The sequence below is a fragment of the Oncorhynchus clarkii genome, chromosome 23 (genome assembly GCF_045791955.1).
Source record: "Oncorhynchus clarkii lewisi isolate Uvic-CL-2024 chromosome 23, UVic_Ocla_1.0, whole genome shotgun sequence".
NCBI lineage: Eukaryota > Metazoa > Chordata > Actinopteri > Salmoniformes > Salmonidae > Oncorhynchus > Oncorhynchus clarkii.
In genome coordinates this window covers 32,685,550-32,705,586 of record NC_092169.1, presented here as the reverse complement: position 1 = coordinate 32,705,586, position 20,037 = coordinate 32,685,550, and the positions used below count along the sequence as shown (strand labels likewise).

The window sequence follows — 20,037 nt, the reverse complement described above, 5'->3', positions numbered from 1 at the left end:
AAGTTGTGCCAAGAGACCACTATTTTTGGACAAGCTATATTTTAAAAACTGTAATGTTTACATGAGTGCTGATACATTTCCAGGGATACACAACATCTGTAAATATATGTAGATATCTTTGTTAGAAAGAACACTATATGTCCCTTGACGGAGTGATGCTGAATGGCTCAACTTACACCACTCACCACTCAATGATGGTGGTTAAAAGCTGAATTTTGATAATATTACCATTGTATCAACACGCTCGTCACTCCCGTTCAACAACTTTAAAAATGTGGCACAGTAGGCATCAAGTTACTTGCCGGTAATGTTGCATAAACGTTTGAAAGGTCTATCATTTTTACTGAACACGATCCAAGTTATCATAGGCCGTAGACGCTTTCAATTGCCTAACTTATAGCATATTAGCATATTAGCATATATTAGCATATTTTTGAACAACATGATTTTGCGCTCAGAAGGGATAACTTGAAATAACATGATGTAGGTTAATTAAATAATCAAAATAAATTAATTATTAGCCTAGTTGTTATAAGTATCATGTGCATTTGGCCTGATGTGAAATCATTGTCAAACGCACAAAATATTTTGTCGCATATAGGTCTATAATTTATGGGTTGATAATGTAGAAATATCAAAACATTCTTTCAACAACTCCAAACCAATTGCCTGTCTATGGTGCAGGAACCACTGACTCACTGCCTTTTTCTATTGTCAAGACACCTGGTGGTAACTGCTTAGGACAGGCCTTGAGGTCTCCATAATATCTGCCGACTAGGTGTGACGCTTATGACTAAAGAGGCTTTGTGCATAGCTTTTATTTTTTGCACATAAGAGTAGGAGTAAATTGTCTCTATTCTCAGCACTTACGACCAATTTTTCTACTCTGAATCTCAAAGATTCAATCAATACTTGCCTTTGAATTGAACTTCCCTGCATTTCAGAATTTTGAAATTGACTAACCGCTTGGAAATATGAAGGACAAGCCTATTCCTCTTTAGGATACCCTAGTTTTTCTTAGCAGAAAATATGGGGAATCAATTAATAATTAAAGGCTTGATAGACACCTTTGTATAATCATCTGATATTGTTATTGTCAATTATCAAGTCGTGATCAACTCCAGCATTAAAACCATTACACACAGACGAGAGCAGTACTACACCTCTGTGTACAATCTGTAACATGAGTTCCACCCATGTTGCTTCTTTTTCTCTGTGATCTGACACACAAGGAAGTAAAAGGGGAGGGCTCCCACATGAAAAAAATACATCAGTTTACTATAGAATACTACCCTACTTACTAAAGAATTCACATAGTTGAGGTGTGGCTTGGGAGACTCCAGAGGGATCCAGGAAGAAACTGACTCGGGTTAGCCAAAGGCAGATGCAGAACGGAACAGGAGCGGCTGAGGAAGTTTGTCTCAGAGAGAGTAAGAGAGCAGAGGAAACTACTGTAGAGAGAGACATGGCAGACACAGAAAACGAGTCAAAATCCAAACCAGACCAGAAACTCTGCTGCACTGTGTGTTCCGGTGCTCTCAATGAGGATAAGCTCGCTACCTGTGGCCACTCAGTCTGTGCCTCCTGCTTGGGGAAGAAAGGTAAAGGCTGTCCTGAGTGTCTACAGATCTCTGGCAAGCCTGAAACTGCACCTGTGGAACAGAATGGAACGTTGAATGGAATGGTGGCTGAGTCTCCACCGGTGATCAAACCCAAAGAAAAATATGAAAAGGACATAGAAGCCCAGGATTCAAAGACCGCAGAGGAAACAATGATAAAGGAAGACCTGAAGGAAGCAGAGGACCCTAAAAAAACAGAGGAAGAGAAAAGGAAAGAGAAAGAGAGTGACCCTCCACAGCCTACAGATGAAGTGAATGAGGATGGTGTGAACAAGAAATCAAAGGAAGAGAAAGCAAAAGAAGAGAACGCAAAGGAAGAAGACAAGGCAAACGAAGAAGAGGTCAAGGAAGAGGTGAAAGTAGAGTCATTGGGACTCGATGATGTTGTGTGTGACTCATGTATGGAGACGAGCCCGTGCATGGCCCTAAAGTCGTGCCACACCTGCCTTGTGTCCTACTGCGAGGCCCACCTCAGGCCCCACTTGGAGAACCCCAAGTTCCAGAACCACCGTCTGGTGGAGCCGCTGAGGGACATCGAGAGACGGACCTGTGAGATTCACAAATGGTCCTTGGAGCTGTTCTGCTGTTCTGATGCTGTGTGTGTCTGTCAGGACTGTGTGACAGAAGACCATAGGGGACATAACACTGTTCCTGTGTTAGAGGCGCGCAGAACCATAGAGGTATTGCACTTTCTCTTCTGCATGCAATCTTTCACCCTCTCTCTTATTCTCAGTTTAGAGTGGAATAAAAACTCACTTCTCTCTAAACAGGATGTTTTGTTCACAAACTCATCCAAAGCCTTATAACAGGTGTGGAAGTCTAAAACATCCAGGAACATTTCACCAGCATGAGCACGTGTAGTAATACATTGGCTATTGTCATGGTAGCCTGCACTGAGCTTGTATTAGTATCCTTAATGATAATATGGCAAACTTCATAATTTGTCCATGGTATATAAAGAAGATGTCCTTCATCAGTCCACATGTTCTTACCCAAGTCTTATGCCATAATGAATTTGGCTTGCATCAAAGGCAGCTGCTCTTATTTAAAGTAATAATGAACTTGTTTTAACTAGAGCCTTCACACATTTGACAACAGCTAGGCTATATATAGTAGTGTCTGACTGGTTGTAGGTCTTAACAGTGGGGGTTATGTTAGCACTTCTGTCAGCCAGGACATGGAGAAGGATGGAGTCCCACTATGTCGTTTTGGTCTCAGTCTATAGTCACTGTAAGGACACACTGCCTTTTTAATAAAGTTGACTTTTCATATCGACTGCAAAGACGACAGGATTACTTTTAATTCAATTACAGGGATATTCCCATATAAAAGGTTGTCTTATATCACTGTGTGATTATTGTCCAAGTTTCACAGTACAGTAGTACATTCTGGAAACTCTGGACTAACATATACAGTTTAGCACTCAAACAAAAACACCACAAGGAGACAGCAAATCAAGAAAACAGAATAGAAAATCTGACCAAAATAATATATTGACTGACATTCTTAGTGCATTCTGTCACAGAGAGAGCTTCAACCCCTGCTGGTACAACACAGCAAATTATCCCGTGTTAAATCAACACTGAGAGTGTTAAATGTAACACTGTTCCAATGTCTATACGGTCTATACTTTTCAGTGTTAAATTAACACATTGCTTAGTGTAAAACCTTCATTGTATATTTCCCAGGTCTTGCCTTTTGAGTGGATTGTAGAGTTACTACCCATGGCTGTATTGATTAATGACAGAGACATGGTTGTTGCAGTCATACATGTTTTGTCCTATAGCCTTCACCAAGTGAGATCCAAAGCAAATATATATTATCATTAAAATGTATATATTTAAGTCAATAGGATACATATTTCATATTGCCTTATTTTGAGGGCCTAGTTTTTCCCTAATACTGCAGCCTGAATCTCCTGGTTTACATGCCACATGGACAATTTCACCACAAAAGCTGGATTCAAATAGGAATTACACATCACCTTGCAAGCTAGCATAATGTGACTTGCAGGCCTGATGTGCCCTGTAAACCATGTGTTTCAGGGCATTATATTACACTCTCAGGCAAAAAGGTTTAGATTTGTTCCTAAAGCGGTACAACCACTTCAAATCAAAGTTTATTTGTCACTTGCGCCGAATACAACAGGTGTAGACCTTACAGTGAAATGCTTACTTACAGGCTCTAACCAATAGTGCAAAAAAAGTATTAGGTGAACAATAGGTAGGTAAAGAAATTTAACAACAGTAAAAAGACAGGATATATACAGTAGCGAGGCTATAAATGTAGCGAGGCTACATACAGATACCGGTTAGTCAGGCTGATTGAGGTAGTATGTACATGTAGATATGGTTAAAGTGACTATGCATATATGATGAACAGCGGGTGGTGGGTGGCGGGACACAATGCAGATAGTCCGGTTAGCCAATGTGAGGGAGCACTGGTTGGTCGTCACTGTAGTGGTACCCTTTAGTTATAAGTGCATAATTGTACCCCAGTTCATACCTCAGGCCACATCAGGCATGGAAGTAGGGTTGCAAAATTCCTGTGACTTTCCAGCAAACTTCCAACCAGGATTTCTGGAAAACCTGGGAATTTTGCAACCCTACCTGCAAGTGGGTGCGTTACTCAAAAATTCAACTCAAAACAATAACTCTATCTGTTTGAGTAAAAATACAAAATCACTTTAATTAACTGTACGGAGATAATGCATAGTATGTGCAATGGATTTCCTCAAAAGTTCTGAGTAATGACAGCACGTTGGGCTTTACAGTGTAGCTCACACCTGTTATTTGCACAGTGAGTTGTTGCAAAACTTGGAATAATGCCATTCCTTAAGTAAACATAGGAATGTATGACAATCCAAGAAGTCAATATTTGACAATAGTCATGCAACAACTCAATTACTAGCTGAATCCTTGATAATTTACATGCAATGTAGCTGCAATAAGCTCATATTCTGAACTAAACTCAAAGTATGACTGAGGAGAGAAAGCTCCTCTTCGTCAACAGCTCATTCCTCATGTTCTTCTTGTATCATCCTGAGCAAATATCTCTTTTGAGGAATTACATAACTCAATGGAATAAGGGTGGGATTGAACAGGAGGCAGAGTCTTCTGTCTGTGCTGACCCATAACATTATACAACAGTTTGTGCCATTTATCTAGATGTATCTAATTATCTTTGTTGAGTTACTGTTTAATGCTGGCTCAGGGAACATCAAAACAAGATATTTCGGTAACATTTGAGACACATGATTTTGGACTCAGTGTCACTTCAAGGGTTCTAACTGTTGTCTCGCAACATAACAAGACACAACAGATGAATAGCTGTAAGTAATGTTTTGTGACGTGAGATATGCGTCTCTGTGCCAAATTATGAGACAATATAGGACAATAGAATTCCCTTCAGGAGAAGGTGTCGACATTCTGGACTGAACGATGGCCCCGTCTACAAATGGTTTAAACCCAAAGAGGTCGAGTGGCTTTTCTGTTCCTGTCTTTAGAACAAGGTATGGGTCTTTTCAGAGCAATGAGAGCATGTTTAGACCTGAACAGGAATCTACTGAGGGGAAGGGAGAGGGAAAGACACAAGTGCAGATGTTGAGTAACCTGGTCCCAGATCTGTTTGTGCTGTTTTACTAACTCCATCCTTGACAAGGACCATAGGTAATTGGCAAGACAGCACAATCAGATCTGGCACCATGCTAGAATTTGGAAATGCAACATTGAAAGTCACACACTGGGCTGACTGGGAGGTTTTCAAAGTGTTGCCTTTCAATAGGGTGCTCATAATGATCACACATCTCATCCACAGCCAAGGTTGGGGAGTAAAGGATTAACGGATTACAAAAAGAACTAGCTGTAAAAATGTAGGTTTCGACAAGGGTTCAACTAAGATCCTCAAAGTTCTTTGAAGAACCTTAGGGTTCTTGACACTGTAAATGGCCCACAAAAGGTTCTTCCAAAAACCACGTAGGAGGTGGGCGTTCATCGAGGAACCTCCTTAGTTGGTGGGGGTTCTTGCAGGAATGTAACTGCCCAACTGAAACATTTCGATTTGAAAGGACAGCAGATGCAGGCATTTAACTGAGGCACTTAAGTTAACTCAGCCACTTTAAATCTTCTCAATTTAAGGTAAGGTTTGTCCCTTGTATGATCTAAATTGATCATGTTTATGATGATACCATTTATATTTTCATATTTGTGCCAATCTTTCTAAAAACAGAAAATGGACACAATTCAATGGATATCAATCAACAAAGAGGTCAGAATATAATAGGTTATAAGAATATGTTGGAGGCTAGCTGTATTGCGTGCAGATGAACTGCACACTTTTGTGCCTGTGTCTGCAGGTATACTTATGAGGAGGCATGCAAAGGTATGTCAATTGGTATTGGTATGTCATGCAGATCACATTTACCATCCTCCTCCCTTACCTCTTCAATTAATATCCCATAGGCATCTACATTATGGACATGGTATGTGTATGAAAACCATTATCAAAATAGTTTTTTTCATTCACATTCACCACGTGCAAGTTTTGTTAATCGTCTGTATTATTACTATTTTTGGGATTCACAGTCTTCACCCTCCCTACACCTCTGATGAATATAACAGGAAACCTGTTTCATCACCATGCACTGCAAAATCATTCTGGCTATGGATTCTGAGAACATCAACACGCCAGAGGATATACCCATTGGACTTGGGGCTCTGCTGGGAGTTTACCTCATATTTAGATTTTTTTATTCTGCTTTGCCAATAAAATCATAATAAACATTGAGAACTAAAATATTGGGTAAGTGAGGAGGATAACATACCAATAGACATACTTTTACCAGCAAAAATATTTCACTCAGATGAGATACTTTTGAAAAATAGACGTTTACTTCTAGGATTACTTTCATTGTTTTCTGAATTAAATGTATTTATAAAGCCCTATTTACATTAGCAGATGTCACAAAGTTCTTTCAGAACAGGGCAGAATGCTTCAGGAAACAGTGCTTCGAAAGTGGAAAAGTGAACTAGCAAAGCATTGTTGTCACTTTATAACAGGCGATGATGAGCAGAAATAAGGGAGTACTATCTCTCGTAGTAGATGTGAGATTCTCTTTCAAACAATCCCCTGACCTTGTAAAGTTACACAGCTAATAGCTAACATTAGCCAAAGCAAGCTAGCTAGCTACTGATGCAACCCTAGGAAACAGTACAGATGAAGGTGAAAAATTCAGGCTTACTGTACATTTTACTGTATAAATTATTGTTAAAAACAAGTCTAGGTTGGAAGTGTTGATGTTAAAATACAAGTAATAATTCTTATTCTGAACTGGAATAAACTGATTGAAGCAAGATGCTTTTTGAGGCAAACACTCACAGTTCTGGATTGCTCATCTACAGCAGGGCGTGGTCTCCTGCCTGACTGAGAAAGCAGTAAATGTTCTGATCCAGTCAGGGTTCTCAAGTACAGAAACAGTGTCAATGCTGAACATGACCTTATTATTGCTGTCACGCTCATCGTAATGAGTAGACCAAGGCGCAGCGTGAGTAGAGTTCCACATATTTTTAATATACCGAAACTCAGCAAAACAAAACAAACAAGCACAAACAAACCGTGTTAAAAGTTAAAAGTTACTGGTGCACACAGGCAACTATCCGTAGACAAGATCCAACAAACACAAATGAGGAAATGGCTACCTAAATATGATCCCCAATCAGAGACAACGACCGTCGCTGGTGGTTCCGGACCGCAGACCGGCTCAGGAGGTTCCGGTCCGCAAACCGGCTCAGGAGGTTCCGGACCGCAAACCGTCTCAGGAGGTTCCGGACCGGGAACCGTCGCTGGAAGCTCCGGACCGGGAACCGTCGCTGGAAGCTCCGGACCGGGAACCGTCACGGGAAGGTCCGGACCGGGAACAATCGCCGGAAGCTCTGGACTGTGGAGGCGCACTGGAGGCCTGATGCGTGGTGCCGGCATTGGTGGTACCGGGCTGATGACATGCACCTCAGGGAGAGTGCGGGGAGGAGGCACAGGATGTACTGGACTGTGGAGGCACACTGGAGGCCTGATGCGTAGTGCCAGCAATGGTGGTATCGGGCTGTTGACACGCACCTCAGGGCGAGTGCGGGGAAGAAGCACAGGACGTACTGGAATGTGGAGGCGCACTGGAGGTCTGATGCGTGGTGCCGGCACTGGTGGTAACGGGCTGGTGACACGCACTTCAGGGCGAGTGTGGAGAGCAGGCACAGGATGTACTGGACTGGAGGTCTGGACGTCTGGTCCTGGAGGTCAGGACTGGAGGTCTGGAGCGTAGAGCTGGCACAATGCGTCCTGGCTGGATGCTCACTTTAGCCCGACAAGTGAGGGGCGCTGGCACAGGACGCACTGGGCTGTGAAGCCGTACTGGCGATACAGTGCGTAGAGCCGGCGCAGGATATCCTGGACCAAGGAGATGTACTGGAGACCAGGAGCGCTGAGCCGGCACAACCCGTCCTGGCTGGATGCTCCCTTTCGCACCGCAAGTGCGAGGAGCTGGCACAGAACGCGCCGGGCTATGAATGCCCACTGGAGACACAGTGCGCATCACCGCATAACACGGTGCCTGACCAGTCACAGGCTCCCCACGGTAAGCACGGGGAGTTGGCTCAGGTCTAAACCCTGACTCCGCCATTTTCCCCGTGTGCCTCCCTCCAAATGTTTTGGTGGGGGCTGCCTTTCGTGCTTGCTTCGTTGAGCTATCTCCTCGTATCGTCGCCGTTCCGCTTTCGCTGCCTCTATCTCCTCCTTCAGACGGCGATACTCCCCAGCCTGCGTCCAGGGTCCTTTACCATCCAGGATCTCCTACCAAGTCCACTCCTCTTGTACACGCTGCTTGGTCCATTTTTGATGGGATCTTCTCATCATAATGAGTAGATCAAGGCGCAGCGTGAGTAGAGTTCCACATATTTTTAATATACCGAAACTCAGCAAAGCAAAACAAAACAAAGCACAAATGAAACGTGAAGCTACTTGTGCACACAGGCAACTATCCTAAGACAAGATCCCACAAACACAAATGAGGAAATGGCTACCTAAATATGATCCCCAATCAGAGACAACGATAAACAGCTGTCTCTGATTGGGAACCATATCAGGCCAACATAGACATACAAAAAACCTAGATGACCCACCCTAGTCACTATCACACCCCAACCAACATAGAGAATAAACAGCTTACTATGGTCAGGGCGTGACAATTGCATTGTCAAAAACCTCTTTTTAGGACTGTGTGTATGTGTGTGTTTTCTGGTCTACATCTGTGTGATGTGATCAACCAGTTTATTCAAGTTCAGAATAAAATATATGTGTTGTATTTTAACAGCAACAGTTCCAACCTAGACTTTCTATCAACAATAATGTCTACAGTAATATGTACAGTAGGCCTGATAATTGATATGTACTGTTACTTAGGATTGTAGGATCAAAAGGCCTGTGTGTGTGTTCTGTTATACATCTGTGTGATGTGATCAATCTGTTTATTCCAGTTTAGAATTAAATAATGTATTGTATTTTAACAGCAACAGTACCAACCTAGACAGGTATGTAAGAGTGTTTTTAATAAAACAAATATTTATGGGCATTTCATTGTTATTTGTTTTTGTCTAAATTGCATTTGTTTAGGCATAAGGGCAATGAAATGTACTGATATTCACATATAGTTGCATATTTTCCTAAACTTGGGTCCCAGGAAAGCACAGAATTTCTAATTTGGGTCACAGGCTGAACAAGTTTAAGAACCCATGGTGTAGACCAATTAGGGTTTCTAATCTCTCCAAAAGAATATGATGATCGAGGGTGTCAAAGCAGCACTAAGGTCCAAGAGCACGAGGACAGATGCAGAGCCTTGGTCTGATGCCATTACAATGTAATTTACCACCTTCACGAGTGCAGTCTCAGTGCTATGATGTGGTCTAAAACCAGACAGAAGCATTTTGTATACATTATTTGTCTTCAGGAAGACAGGGAGTTGGTGCGCAACAGCTTTTGGGGGGGCTGCCTCTCATGCCTGCTCCATTGCCGTGAGTCCTGGTAGCGAAGTCGTTCCTCCCTCGCTACTTCAGCCTGTTTCCATGGCAGGGTCTTGTCCCCTGCCATAACCTCCTCCCATGTCCAAGGTATCCTCCATTCTCTCTTCTCCCGGGCCCAGGATCCCTGCTCCTCCTGGCCACGCTGCTTGGTCCCTTGGTGGTGGGTAGTTCTGTCATGGGCATTGTTGGAAGGAGACCAAGGTGCAGAGTGGTGAGCGTGCATTTTATTTTATTTATATAAAATGTCGCCAACAAAACAAGAAATAACAAAACAACCGTGAAGCTTATCAGGGCTAACTACCCACGCTGAAAGGAGTGAAAAAGAGCTACCTAAGTATGATTCCCAATCAGAGACAACGATAGACAGCTGTCCCTGATTGAGAACCATACCCGGCCAAAACATAGAAAACAAAACATAGAATGCCCACCCCACATCACACCCTGACCTAACCAAATAGAGAAATAAAATGGCTCTCTAAGGTCAGGGCGTGACATAATGGCCTAATAATTGCCTCTGTAAGTTGTCTAGAATTCTCACAATACTTCTCATGGCTGTAAGCAATTGTAGGTACATGTTTGTAAATGTCTGGAAGCTTCATTTCAAAAATAACATTATCTGATAGTAGAGAAACAGAGAGGAAAACACATTCTTTATGTGACGCAGCAGCATAGTAAATGTTTCAATAAATTGGTCAAATAAATCAATTGAACTGAATTATTAAGATTGGTGAAAGAGAGCGACCTGTTCTACATGTTTTCCTGATCAGTGACCCACTGACACCACCCCGGTTATAAGACTCACAGAAGTTACACACCCAGGCACGGTGGAGGTGCAGGAACTGAAGGATGGTCTGGAGCAGGCCCTGGTGGTAGACCCAAGATTAAGGCTGGGTGAGGACTCAGTGGTGGTACGTCCAGAAAGACAAGCGGCGGTCTGACCAGGACTGGAGCTGGGTCAGGTGGTGCATGCTGGGCAGGGGTATCCTGGACATCCCAATGGGACCCAGAGCTGTGGCTGGGTCTGGTGGGGCTTTGCTGTCAGTAGCTGGTAACAGTGGTGTGGCCGGTCATCGTAGGTTGCAGCAGGCAAGTCAGGTGTTGCTGGATGGCCCCTAGATCAGGGACAGGCTGGGTTTCTGGTTGTGGCAGCGGTTGGAGTGCAATATCTCTCGTCGGCTGCAGTATTGGCTGGAGCACCAAGAACGAAAGGACTTGCTGTAGTCCCGGGGGCCGATGATCCAGCCCAGGCGTCTGGACTGTCTGTAGTCCTGGGGGTCGCTGGACTGGCCTTGGTGCTGCCAACAGCGGCCATGGTAGAGGAGCTGGTACTGGTGCTGGCTGAGCTTGCTCCTGCACAGGTGACCACTGGACTACAAGCTGGCAGGAGAGCTGCAGGGTCACCTCTAGAGCTGGGAGGGGTGGCAGAGCATACTGCTCTGCAATGCAGAACCTGGGTGGCTGCAAGTCTCTCTGCGTGCTGTCACCAGTTCCGCCAAAATTGAGGCCGTCCATTTGTGTCTCAGGGACGGGGACAAGTCCAACAATTCAGGGTGGTAGTGTAGCAGGAACTCCTGCAAGAGTACGGCAGGTGGAAAATGCATCATGGCTTCCTGCCTCCACGGTTTGGAGAAGAAGCACCCTATGCCCCCAACTCCTGCAACAGCCGATTGACGTCTGAGTCCTGCAATCTGGAGAGGGGCCATATAAAGGAGAGGGGCCATATAAGTCCTGTCGTCAGGTGTGGGGCTCCCACAGGTCCCAGGTTGGGGGCATAATCCAAATGGTGGTAGTCCACTGCATACCCCAGAGCCTTACTCCATTGGACCGCAGATGGGCTGTGTGGCAAGTATCTTGTGTGGTCTCTGTGGGCCGCCATAGTGTAGTGGTGTCAGATAAGTCACAAATCCAGCTCAAACAACCATGAAAGAGAGAGACCCGGCTTGACGTGTTTTGTTGGTCAGGGAATCTTTATTCACACATGAAAGGATGCATGGGGATGTAGAATGGTGGTGGTTCTGTAATGGACAGAAACAGAGGTAATGAATAGACTGTACACAGTACAATAACTACTAGCACAAATAGAGCAACAAAGCTATTAAACGTTTTTCATTAAACGTTTTAATAATTTTTTTTAACTGCCTCCAATGCAGTCTTTTTAATTTCATTTTAAAATCATCAGTTTATGTCTAATAAATCACTATATTTTTGTAAAAATAATTTATTTCCCTGAGCCCTCTTGAGCCACTGAAATTCTCAGTCCGACTTTGTGGGCGTGGAGATACAAATGTTTATATATTTACATACAGCCCTGATTGCCTGTTAGAATCATCTAGAGCTCAGCCCCTTATCCCTTAAAAAAACAACAACAAAGGCACATGGTATTCAACCTATCAGTTGGGGCTGGACCCTGAAAGCAACAAACTTCCACAGGTGTGTAGGTTACTTTTGTTTTGTCATCAAAACAAAAGGCATACATCACACATCTTAATTTGGTATATCATTATTGTACTGTTTTCAATAGGTCACTAGAAGAGGCAGTAGGTCACCAGAAGATGCAAGACCAGCACAGCCTGTTTGCTTGTTGGATGATCCTAGCCTAGACCCTGTCTGCAGTTTATTCATTGCAGAATGCCAAGATTATCTACAGGGCAGACTATAGGCCTCTGCGTCTCAGAGGTCAAACACAGTAAGTAATATTAAGCTGTGTTAGGCCTCCGAGTCTGAGGCCCATGGTATAATCTTCAGTATCATCACAGCGTATATTTCACCATGTTTTACTTTTTTTTTTTATATTCTAATGAGTAAAGACTCTTGAATGACACATTTTGGAATGTTTTCTGATGTTGAAAGTAAATAAAGAAAACAGATGAAATTAAAAGCTGTTGTCGTTCTTCATAATTTCTCTTGCCACTTATTTACATAACATGATAAACAGATCGTATAATGGCGAGTGGTGGGTGCAACTTGAAAGGATTGTGAGGTGCTGATAAGAGTCACATAACAATTGGACATATCTGCAGGGTGATAACACTGCTGTGGCTATGTGTGCAGTCACTGAATTTTCCTCCCTTTGTCTTCCTCTCCCTTTTCCTGCCAGAGGGAATTACGAGATAAACAAACAGAGATGGTGAAGACAGTGGCGGCAGCAGAGAATGCCATCAACCAACTCCAACTCAACACGGTTTCCTTTGAGGTACAGTATGCTGCAGTGTCCTTGTTACCTGTTTAAAGGATGATGTCAAAGGCTAAGACTATGACGACCCCTGACAATCCTGCTGATAGATTTGACTGTTGTCTTGTCAACAAAGTGCTATGTAGCATTGTGTTTGCAGATTCCAGGTAACCCACACAGTCAGTGACACAAAAACAGAGGCATGTCACAATTTCTCACAGGCTGTCTTCACGGGCAGTAAACACTATTGGAACCTCTGATCTATAAGTCCCCAGTTATAGGATCCACCCACCCCAACAAGTTTACCCATGTGTAGTAAATGGAATCTACTGGTTTGTGTGGCCCATGTCAAGGCCAGCAAGCTAGGTACACTGGACCCACTCCAATTTGCATACCACTCCAACAGATTCACGGACGATGCCAATTCCATCGCTATTCACACGACCATAACACATCTGGACAAGAGGAATACCTATGTGAGAATACTGTTCCTTGACTACAGTTCAGAATTCAACACTGTGCCCTCCAACCTCGACACCAAGCATAGAGCTCTGAGTCTGGACACCACCCTCTGCAACCGGTTCCTGGACTTCCTGACGGGAAGACCACAGGCTGTAAGAATTGGCAAGAACACCTCCTCCACACTGACTCTTAACACAGGGGCCCCAGGGGTGTGTCCTCAGTCCTCTGCTGTACTCTCTGTTCACCCACGACTGCATGGCTTTGCACGACACCAACTCCATCATCAAGTTTGCTGATGACACCATGGTTGTAGGCCTGATAACCAACAATGACGAGTCAGACTACTGTATAGGGAGGAGGTAAGTGAACTGGCATTGTGGTGTCATGACATCAACCTCAACATCAGCTAAACAAAGGAGTTGATTGTTGACTTCAGGAAGCAGAGGAGGGAACATGCCCCAATCCACATCAATGGGACTGCAGTAGAGTGAGTCACAGTTCCTCTGTGTCCACATCACTGAGGACTGAGGATGCCCTGTGTCCTCTGCAAATACTACCGCTGCACCATCGAGAGCATCCTGATCGGTTGCATCACAGCCTGGTACGGGAATTGCTCTGTCCATGACCGCAAGGCCCTCCAGTGGGGGGTGAAGATTGCCCAGTTAATAACTTGTTGAATCTAGGGGTCATTTCTTTTATTTTTGGAAAAATAACGTTCCCAAAGTAAACGGGCTATTTTTCAGGACCGAAAAATAGAATATGCATATAATTGACAACTTAGAATAGAAAACACTCTACAGTTTCCAAAACTGTAAAGATATTGTCTGTGAGTATAACAGAACTGATATTGCGGGCAAAAGAATGATAAAAATCCAATCAGGAACGCAGCGGTTTCTAAATAAGAGTCCATTCCTATGCTTCCCTATTGAGCAGTGAATGGGATATCAACGAGATTCCTTTTTCTATGGCTTCCTTAATGTGTCTAGTATCACAAGACATAGTTTCAGGCTTTTATTTTGAAAAATGAGCCTGAGCGACAACATTGCGTCAGTGTCCACCTGATGGCTCTTTGTGTATTTCTCGGGGTAACCATTTTTCCACCCGGTCTTGCTGAAAAAAGCTCTGTCCCGGTTGAGATATTATCAAATAGATATTTGAAAAACACCTTGAGGATTGATTATAAACAACGTTTGCCATGTTTCTGTATATATTATGGAGCTATTATGGAGCTAATTCGGTGTTGTTGTGACCGCAATTTCCGGTCGTTTTCTCAGCCAAACGTGAAGAACTAACGGAGCTATTTTTGGCTACAAAAATAATTTTTCTGGAAAAAAGGAACATTTGCTATCTAACTGGGAGTCTCGTGAGTGAAAACATCCGAAGCTCATCAAATGTAAACTATTTAATTTGATTGATTTTCTGATTTTCGTGACCAGATTGCTTGCTGCTAGCTAGGTATAATGCTATGCTAGGCTATCGATAAACTTACACAAATGCTTGTCTTGCTTTGGCTGTAAAGCATATTTTCAAAATCTGTGTTTGAATATATTTCACTTGTGATTTCATGAATATGAACATTTTCTAGTAAGATTTTTTGTCCGTTGCGTTATGCTACTTAGTGTCAGTTGATGACAATTCTCCCGGATCCGGGATGGGTAGTTACAACTCTGATAATACTTGTGGAATATAAAAATACTTGCTTGATATATGTTTCCAGTTTCTTGAAATACTTTGCAAATGCAACTTGAGTCTGATAATTATCTTTAAGAAACAGTTAATCTGATATACTTGTGGAATATAAAAATACTTGCTCGATATATGTTTTCCAGTTTCTAGAAATACTTGCTTGATATATGTGTTCCAGTTTCTTTAAATACTGTATCTGGCTCTCATGAGGACTGCCACAGGAAAGGAAGACCCAGAATGACCTCTGCTGCAGAGGATAAGTTCATTAGAGTTAACTGCACCTCATATTGCAGCCCAAATAAATGCTTCACATAGATCAAGTAACAGACACATCTCAACATCATCTGTTCAGAGAAGACTGCGTCAATCAGGCCTTCATGGTCGAATTGCTGCAAAGAAACCACTTCTAAAGGACAGCAATAATAAGAATAGACTTGCTTTGACCAAGAAACACGAGCAATGGACATTAGACAGGTTCCGACCGTGAAACATGAAGGAGGAGGTGTGATGGTGTGGGGGTGCTTTGCTGGTGACACTGTTGATACGTCATCCCATCTGGTTTGCGCTTAGTGGGATTATCTTTTATTTTTTAATATGACAATGACCAAAAACAACTCCAGGCTGTGTAAGGGCAATTTGACCAAGAAGGAGAGTGATGGAGTGCTGCATTAGATGACCTGGCATCCACAATCACCTGACCTCAACCCAACTCAGATGGTTTGGGATGAGTTGGACCGCAGAGTGAAGGAAAACCAGCCAACAAGTGCTCAGCATATGCAGGAACTCCTTCAAGACTGTTGGGAAAGCATTCCAGGTGAAGCTGGTTGAGAGAATGTGAAGAGTGTGTAAAGCTGTCATCAAGGCAAAGGGTGGCTACTTTGAAGAATCTAAAGGCTAAAATATATTTTGATTTGTTTAACACTTTTTTGCTTACTACTTGATTCCATATGTGTTATTTCATAGTTTTGATGTCTTCACTATTATTCTACAACACAGAAAATTAATAAAGAAAAACCCTTGAAGGAGTAGGTGTGTCCAAACTTTTGATTGGTACTATATATATATATATATATTATTCAGATTTTTCAGGGGGTGCCCGTACTTCCTGTGGCTATGATTGAATCTATTATCTTTATCTATCTAACACTAATCAGCCGTCACCTTATCCCCTATGTCCATATACCTGATAATAAATACACAATTGTGAAACTGACCCGAAAACACCTTTGGCATATCCCCATCTAGAATTCAGTGATGGAGGTCCGTGAGGTGATTGACAGCCAGTTTATGGAGCTGCAGGCTGCGGTGGAGCGGGCCAAGAGAGAGGTAACCCTGTATATTGATTAAGTGATATGTCTATATGTTGTATGCAATGTGCATATATGTAGGCTGATCTATTCTTTTTACCTGCTTTTTAAAAATATATAGTATGACATCATATGTTATGTATGTTTTTTCATATGAACCAAGATTTTCAAATAAACCTAAACCTGAACCTAAACTTAAAGGTGACAGAGATCCTGGAGGGAGAGGACAAGCAGGCTCTCAGACAGACCGAGGGGATCAAGGTACACCTGGAGCAGAAGTGCACTGAGCTGAAGAAGACACAAGAGCAGTTGAAAAAGCTCTCGAAGAACAAGAACGACGTGGACTTCCTACAAGTAAGGTGGTTCTCACATGGCCTGGTGATTTATGATGGTTTATGGTGGAGACTGACATGGAGGTAGTGCCATGGGAGTCTGTAGTGTTATTCACTCATTCGTGGTTCTCATGGTGGTTAGCTTTGAAGTAGTGGCTGCACATACAATTACTTGCTGGGGCCAAGAGCTCTTTGGGGGTTAATCATGAACACTGAGAAGGTTGTGGTGATGGAGTGCTGTGACTCAGCAGTGTTATTCATTAACCTTAACTCAAGCCACAGCGCTGCTATCATACGTATTCACTTTAATCATGAACCATGACTCAGGTGGACTTCCTACAGGTAAGGTGGTTTTCTCTGGTCTGGTGGATTCTGAGATTGTTGTGTTGACAATGCCAAATGACTCAGTAGTCATTCACAAACTTGAACTGTCGTACTGTATGTGCTGCGTAAGCGCTGCTATCTTACGTATTAGCTTTATCATCAAGCATGACTAAGGTAGAACTAACCTAAAGTTGTACCCAAGCCGTGCTTCATCATTCTTTTTTCAAGGCTGCCATTAACTTTAAGTAAATAAGTAAGCTTTAGACAGCCCAGAATGGCCCATAGGGGCAGGCACCTATCTCCTGTTTCTGTAGTGCAAGGCAGCTTGATGTACAAGTACATCCCATGGACATAGCGACATTAATGACAGTTCATCATTAATTGCCAACGAGGTCCAAAATAGCGAACAAAGCTGTGTTGTGTGTTTTACAGGAGTACTGTAAATGGAAGAAGGACAGCCCTGACATTACCCTACCTGGGTTCTACATCGGCCTCATAGACCGGCTCAACTCCTTCAGCAGAGTAATTGTTACCTCCACACAGGAGCTGTGTGAGAAGCTGCTGTCCAATTACATAGAGACACTCAAAGAGACCTGCAAAAATGGTGAGTGCAGTCACCGTTTGGCGAGCAAAGGAAAAAACTGCAATAGTGGCTGGCGGCAAGCCTCAGCAAGTCCCGATCTATGTTTATTTGCTGGGAAGGGTCAGCACCACAGGAGGCTGCTGAGGGGAGAACGGCTCATAATAATGTCCAGAACTGAGTGAATGGAATGGCATCAAACACCTGGAAACCATGTATTTGATGTATTTGCTACTATTCCACTGATTCTGCACCAGTCATTACTACGAGCACGTTCTCCCCAATTAAGGTACCACAAACCTCCTGTGGTCAACACACCACAGCATCCCTCACCCTGGTCATACAGAAAGGAGTAAGTAAACAGGAAGTGACAGTGTTACAAGCGAAAGAATAACACTTCAGCTTTGTGCTCCAGATAGCCAGAGAGATCATATGTGTTCATACTTCTCTGCAGACCTGATCAATCCTTCAGACAGTGTATCATACAGTAGGTGTAGTGCTCTGGTAACAACAGGTTGACTGAAGTCTCAGAATGATAAAAACAGTTGAGAGCGTCTAATCTTGGACTGTCTGTCACTAGAGTGAAGCCCAGCTGTGAGCTGTGTGAGTCACCACATTTGAGACATCAAGGACAACAAAGGTTGCCTGAAGGAGATTAGTATTACAGTGACTATGTGTTCTTTCATGCACAATGTCATATTTGTCCTTGCAGAAAAAATAACTACATTCAAATGGAAAATTCATGCCTGGGAGTTAAAAAGTGAAGTTGGCCATGTGATTTCTTTACACTAAAACATGTTATTTTTCTCTCTTTCTACTCTTAAGACAAGATGGGGATAAAAACCACAGTCCATGAAACAATCGCAGCCAAACAGAACATGACTTTGCCAGACCCAAAGACGCGGGATGACTTCCTAAAATGTAAGTCTCTTCTATACCATTCAGGTCCTTAAAGAAGCAAAACAATCCTTCAAATCACTTGAACGCTCATGTATTATTGCAGTATTGTTGTTTTGGATGTGTAAAGTTAGCCTTGCCTAAGTTGTTGATTCTGTTTTGCTATTCTTTCTCATTACTGTTATGTTGTTGTTATTCTCTCTCACGCTGTGCAGATGCCGCGCCTGTGACTTTTGACGCAGACACGGCCCATAAGTTCCTGCGTCTGACTGAGGAAAACAGGAAGGTGACCAACACCACACCCTGGCAACACCCGTACCCCGATGTCCCTGAGCGCTTTGAGAACTGGCGCCAGGTACTGGCCACAGAGAGCTTCTATGTTGGTCGACACTACTTCGAGGTGGACGTGAGCGGTGAGGGCACGTACGTCGGACTCACCTACAAGAGCATCGATCGCAAGGGCCCAAAGAACAACAGCTGCATTACCGGCAATGACTTCTCATGGTGTCTACAATGGAACGGCCGCAGCTTCTCTGCCTGGCACAGTGATGTGGAGACGCCTCTGAAATTGGAGAAGTTCACACGTATTGGGGTCTATGTGGAATTCAGCTGTGGCCTACTGGCCTTCTATGGGGTGGATAATGCTGTCGGCATGACCCTCATTCACAAATACAAGGCTGACTTTCTGGAGCCTCTTTACCCAGCCTTCTGGCTGTCGAAGAAGGAGAACGTGATAGAGCTTGTTGGACCTGGGGAGTCGCTGACACTGAAAAGCCCCTCTCCTCCTAACTCACCCCCAAACACTGATGTTGCACCCCCCAGCCGTTTCACAGTATCTTCTGTTGTTGATCAATGATTCATTTGTCAGTGGTAAATTTCCCGTCAACCCTAAAAAGAAATGGAAAAGGAAACGCATCAGCCGGCCCCATACTTGTACATATACTTATGTAAATACTTCTGTTTTTATTTTTAATACATTTGCAAAGATTTCCAAAACCTGTTTTCCACTTTGTCATTATGGGGTATTGTGTGTAGATTGATGAGGGGAATTTTTTATTTAATCCATTTCAGAATAAGGCTGTAACGTTACAAAATGTGGAAAAAGGGGTCTGAATACTTTCCGAATGCACTGTATATCCCAATAAGGTGACAATAAACCTCACTAGATTTGTAAATTATTTTCTAAATACCATTTGCCTTTGTCAATGGTGTATTGGAGGCGAAGTCAGGTGCAGGAGAGCAGAGTATAATGAACAGGCGCACTTTTATTAAAGTTCCAAAAACGAGAGCACTACATAAATCAAACACGCTCAAAAAACGGAACATAAAAGTAAAGCGCTTAAACTAACACCACATAACATGACACAATTACACACAAAACATGATGGGAAACAGAGGGTTAAATACAAGTAGATTGATTGGGGAAATGAAAACCAGGTGTGTATGGAAACAAGACAATACAAATGGATATATGAAAAATGGAGCGGTGATGGCTAGAAAGCCGGTGATGTCGATCGCCGAACGCCGCCCGAACAAGGAGAGGAACCGACTTCGGCGGAAGTCGTGACAGCCTTGATTACAGCTTTGCACAC

The 20,037-nt window shown here is 43.1% G+C and overlaps 1 protein-coding gene across 1 annotated transcript; it reads left to right on the top strand.

Moving 5' to 3' along the window:
- The first annotated feature begins 1,448 nt into the window (after positions 1-1,448).
- On the top strand, positions 1,449-19,978 carry LOC139381675 (tripartite motif-containing protein 16-like protein). Its single transcript, XM_071125364.1, has 7 exons — positions 1,449-2,299; positions 12,783-12,878; positions 16,251-16,331; positions 16,514-16,666; positions 17,401-17,572; positions 18,374-18,469; positions 18,661-19,978. The coding sequence occupies exons 1-7, from the start codon at positions 1,466-1,468 to the stop codon at positions 19,299-19,301; spliced, it is 2,073 nt and encodes a 690-aa protein (XP_070981465.1). The 5' UTR covers positions 1,449-1,465; the 3' UTR covers positions 19,302-19,978.
- Positions 19,979-20,037: the final 59 nt, after the last annotated feature.

Excerpts from the sequence above, each read along its gene's own strand:
- LOC139381675 (XM_071125364.1), top strand. The coding sequence starts at position 1,466 with ATGGCAGACACAGAAAACGAGTCAAAATCCAAACCAGACCAGAAACTC. Across the intron at positions 12,879-16,250 it reads TCAACACGGTTTCCTTTGAG|AATTCAGTGATGGAGGTCCG; the intron begins GTACAGTATGCT and ends ATCCCCATCTAG. Across the intron at positions 17,573-18,373 it reads CAAAGAGACCTGCAAAAATG|ACAAGATGGGGATAAAAACC; the intron begins GTGAGTGCAGTC and ends TCTACTCTTAAG.